The following is a 3607-nucleotide window of genomic DNA, read 5'->3' as shown; positions in this document are numbered from 1 at the left end:
AAAATTAAATTTATTTTGTTTTCATATAAGGAAACGCTCTTCTTATTAAATAATTATATTATTAGTATGATGTTTCAGTATGTAAAAAAATGAATTTTTTTTTATTTTCATCTTTATGAACATATAGTTTTCTTTTAATTATTTTTAAAAAATAAATTGATTATTCTATTCTTTGTCCATGTACCTATATTTTTTTAATTTAAAATTAAAAAAAAATTACCATAATTTAATTGAAAATTTAGAGTCGTTATTACGAAAAGAAAACTCTATCAAACCATAATTAAAAACTGATTATAAAAGAACACAGTGAATTTTTTCTTCTATATTTATAAAAAATAATATACATATACTTATGAAATAAAAAATAAAAAATATTAAATTAATATTTCATTATCAAGTAAGATAAGATAAACTTTTTTTTCTTCAAGAATGGAAAAAGAAAACAAGTTTGTGTCTAACATTTTTTTTCCAGAGACAAAAAGAAAATAAGTGAAAGTAAAAGATAAATATAACAAGTGAAAAACTAAAAGATAATAAACAAAGATCTTAATATATATTTTTATTATTTATAATATTTGATTTTATATTTTATTATTTATTAAAATTAAATATTATATTTTATAAAAGAAATAAAAAACTCATAAATTAATTTCCATCACTTCCTAATATATATTACATATAAATTGAAAATCTAAAGAAAAAACTTTAAAAAAATTTAATATACAAATTTAAAAAATTTCGAAAATAATTTAGGCCATGCACCTTGTCTTTAAAAGGTTTGCCAATGTGGATGCACCATAGAATAGAATTATTGGAAATGCAATTGAGTGGGTAAGAAAGAAATGTAACTAAAGATTCTACCCAAAAATTGATATTTACCTATAATATTAATATGTTACTCCTTTTTTATGATTCTAATATCTTATTTCCATTTTTTTTTATTTAAATCTACTTTTGTCACCATAGAGTTTAAAAATGTACTTCTTCTCCCATAACCTAGTCTAAATAAACCAAATAAATCATATTTCCTACAAATATTCTATTTAATACATACAACATTTATACTTTACCAATTATTATTACACATAATAAATATTATAACAAACAAATATACTAATAATCTCATATATATAATAAATTATGTATGACACGTGAATCAATGATACTTAAACATGATTTTGTAGAGGAATTCTTTAGTTTGATCACGGCTCATTTTCGGTAAGAACAAAAATATTACAAAATTAAACAATTTTATTGGAATATATAATATCATAACTACAAGTAAATGTTGAAGCTTAAATTGATGTTGAGTTGGAATCAATATCAGTGCATGGGTGGGGTTAGAAGGGATCTCACCATCAAAGGCAGAGATGAAAAGTCGAGGAAGCTGTGATTCAGCTTGTGTTTGTCTTTGGAGTGTTATCGCTATCTCTCAAATGTGCCTCTGAACGTGACATTACCGTTTGCATGTACCCATTTTTCAAGCACACGCAAGGTTCTCACTTTTCTCTTTCTTATTGCTCTCTTCTCCTAAGCCACAGTTTATCTCAAAAATCGCTTAACTTTGTCAAAGTCGTGCATGCCAACTTCATCAAACTGGGTCTTAACACCTACACCTATTTGGGTAATCGCTGTATCAACCTTTACTCAGAGCTCGGCCACATCAATGATGCATTGAAGGTGTTTGACGATATTTCTCATAAGAACACCACGTCCTGGAACATTTGCTTAAAAGCGTTGCTGAAGAGTGGCCAGCTCGGCAAGGCCTGCCACGTGTTTGGTGCAATGCCTGCTAGAGATGTTGTTAGTTGGAACTCCCTGATTTCGGGTTATGCTTCTTGTGGGTTTTTAAGTCATGCGTGGGAGATTTTCGTTGAAATGCAAGGCACTGGTGTGAAACCAAGTGAGTTCACTTTCTCCATTGTGCTGTCACTCGTGCCAAGCCTCTCTCATGCTAAACAGATTCATTGTAGGATCATCAGAAGTGGAATGGATTTGGATAATGTAGTTCTTGGGAATTCGTTAATAACAATGTATGGAAAGATTGGTCTTGTTGAATATGCTTTTGGTGTGATTATGACTATGAAACACTTTGATGTTATATCTTGGAACTCTTTGATCTGGGCCCGTCTAAGAGCTGGGAACCATGAGCAGGCTTTGGAGCTGTTCTATCAGATGAGAAATGCTGATTTACCCGATCAGTTTACATGTTCAATGTTAATGAGTGCCTATTCTAACTTGCGAGACTTGGACAAGGGTAAGCAGGTTTTGGCCTTTTGTTTCAAGATGGGATTTGTTTATAATAGCATTGTATCCAGTGCTGCTATTGACCTCTTTTCCAAATGCAACAGATTGGAGGATTCTGTTCAGCTCTTTAAGGAACAAGATCAATGGGATTCAGCTCTATGCAATTCCATGATTTCAGGCTATGCTAGACATGATTTAGGGGCAGATGCTTTGCGAATTTTTGTGCTGACCTTGCGGAAGAATATCAGGCCAACAAAATACATGGTTAGCTCTCTTCTAAGTTCTGTTTCGGTTTTGTTACCAGTTGAAGTGGGTAATCTAATCCATTCTTTGGTTCCTAAACTGGGTTTTGAGTCAGATGCAGTTATTGCCAATTCACTTGTTGACATGTATGCCAAATTTGGGTTTATTGACGATGCCTTGAATATCTTCAATGAAATGAAAATTAAAGATTTGGTATCATGGAACACTATACTGATGGGACTGACTTACAATGGGCGAGTGTCTTCTACCATGGACCTCTTTAGGGAATTATTGACTAGAGAAGACATGCTTCCAGATCGAATTACACTAACTGCAGTTCTACTTTCATGCAACTATGGATTATTGGTTGATGAAGGAATTGAAATATTTTCATTAATGGAGATTAAATTTGGAGTAAAACCAGGAGAAGAACATTATGAATGTGTTGTGGCGATGTTGAGTAAAGCTGGCAAGCTCAAAGAAGCCATTGATATCATAGAAACAATGCCATATAGAATTACCTCTGGCATTTGGAGGTCAATTCTTTCTGCATGTGCAGTTTATGGAGACTTGCAAATTATAGAAGGAGTTGCAAAGAAAATAATCGATAGTGAAACACAGACATCCTTACCTTACTTGGTATTGGCTCAAACATATCAAATGAGAGGTAGATGGGAGACCATGGTTCGAATGAGGAAGGCTGTGGAAACTATAGGTACTAAAGAGGTCATCGGACACAGTTGGATTGGAATTAAAAATAACTTATACACTTTTTCATCGAATCAGTTACAACATTATGGTGGCAAGGATCTTTATCTGCTGTTGAATTTACTGGTCTGGGAGATGGAGACTGAAGGCTATTTCTAAAATATTATAGGCCTAAAAATGTAAGAAAAATTGTAGCAGTTGGCAAGGAATATGAATGTTGACTGAAAGTGATAGTGCCAGAGGAGGGGGGAAGGAGGCAGAAAATATGATTTAGCGTTACAGAGTACAAATTAAATCAATTATTTCTATTAGTTTTCATAAAATATTATTTACACGATACTCATTCCTTCGTTGTTAATCGATGTCAGAATTCGTTTAGTTTCACTATAATAAAAGAATGGTTGGAACA

At 31.9% G+C, this 3607-nt stretch overlaps 1 protein-coding gene across 1 annotated transcript; it reads left to right on the top strand.

Annotated features, from left to right (window-relative positions):
* The first annotated feature begins 1295 nt into the window (after nucleotides 1-1295).
* On the top strand, nucleotides 1296-3607 carry LOC124835049 (Tetratricopeptide repeat (TPR)-like superfamily protein). Its single transcript, XM_047309915.2, has one exon. It carries the CDS (start codon nucleotides 1468-1470, stop codon nucleotides 3355-3357), a length of 1890 nt encoding a protein of 629 aa, XP_047165871.1. The 5' UTR covers nucleotides 1296-1467; the 3' UTR covers nucleotides 3358-3607.

Source organism: Vigna umbellata, chromosome 2, assembly GCF_029865625.1.
Source record: "Vigna umbellata cultivar VRB3 chromosome 2, Vumbellata_1.0, whole genome shotgun sequence".
Classification (NCBI taxonomy): Eukaryota; Viridiplantae; Streptophyta; class Magnoliopsida; order Fabales; family Fabaceae; genus Vigna; species Vigna umbellata.
Note: the sequence above shows the minus strand (reverse complement) of the source record. Positions and strands in the feature narration are given on the sequence as shown.

Bases quoted from the DNA above. Each gene is read 5' to 3' on its own strand.
- LOC124835049 (XM_047309915.2), top strand. From the start codon at position 1,468: ATGTACCCATTTTTCAAGCACACGCAAGGTTCTCACTTTTCTCTTTCT.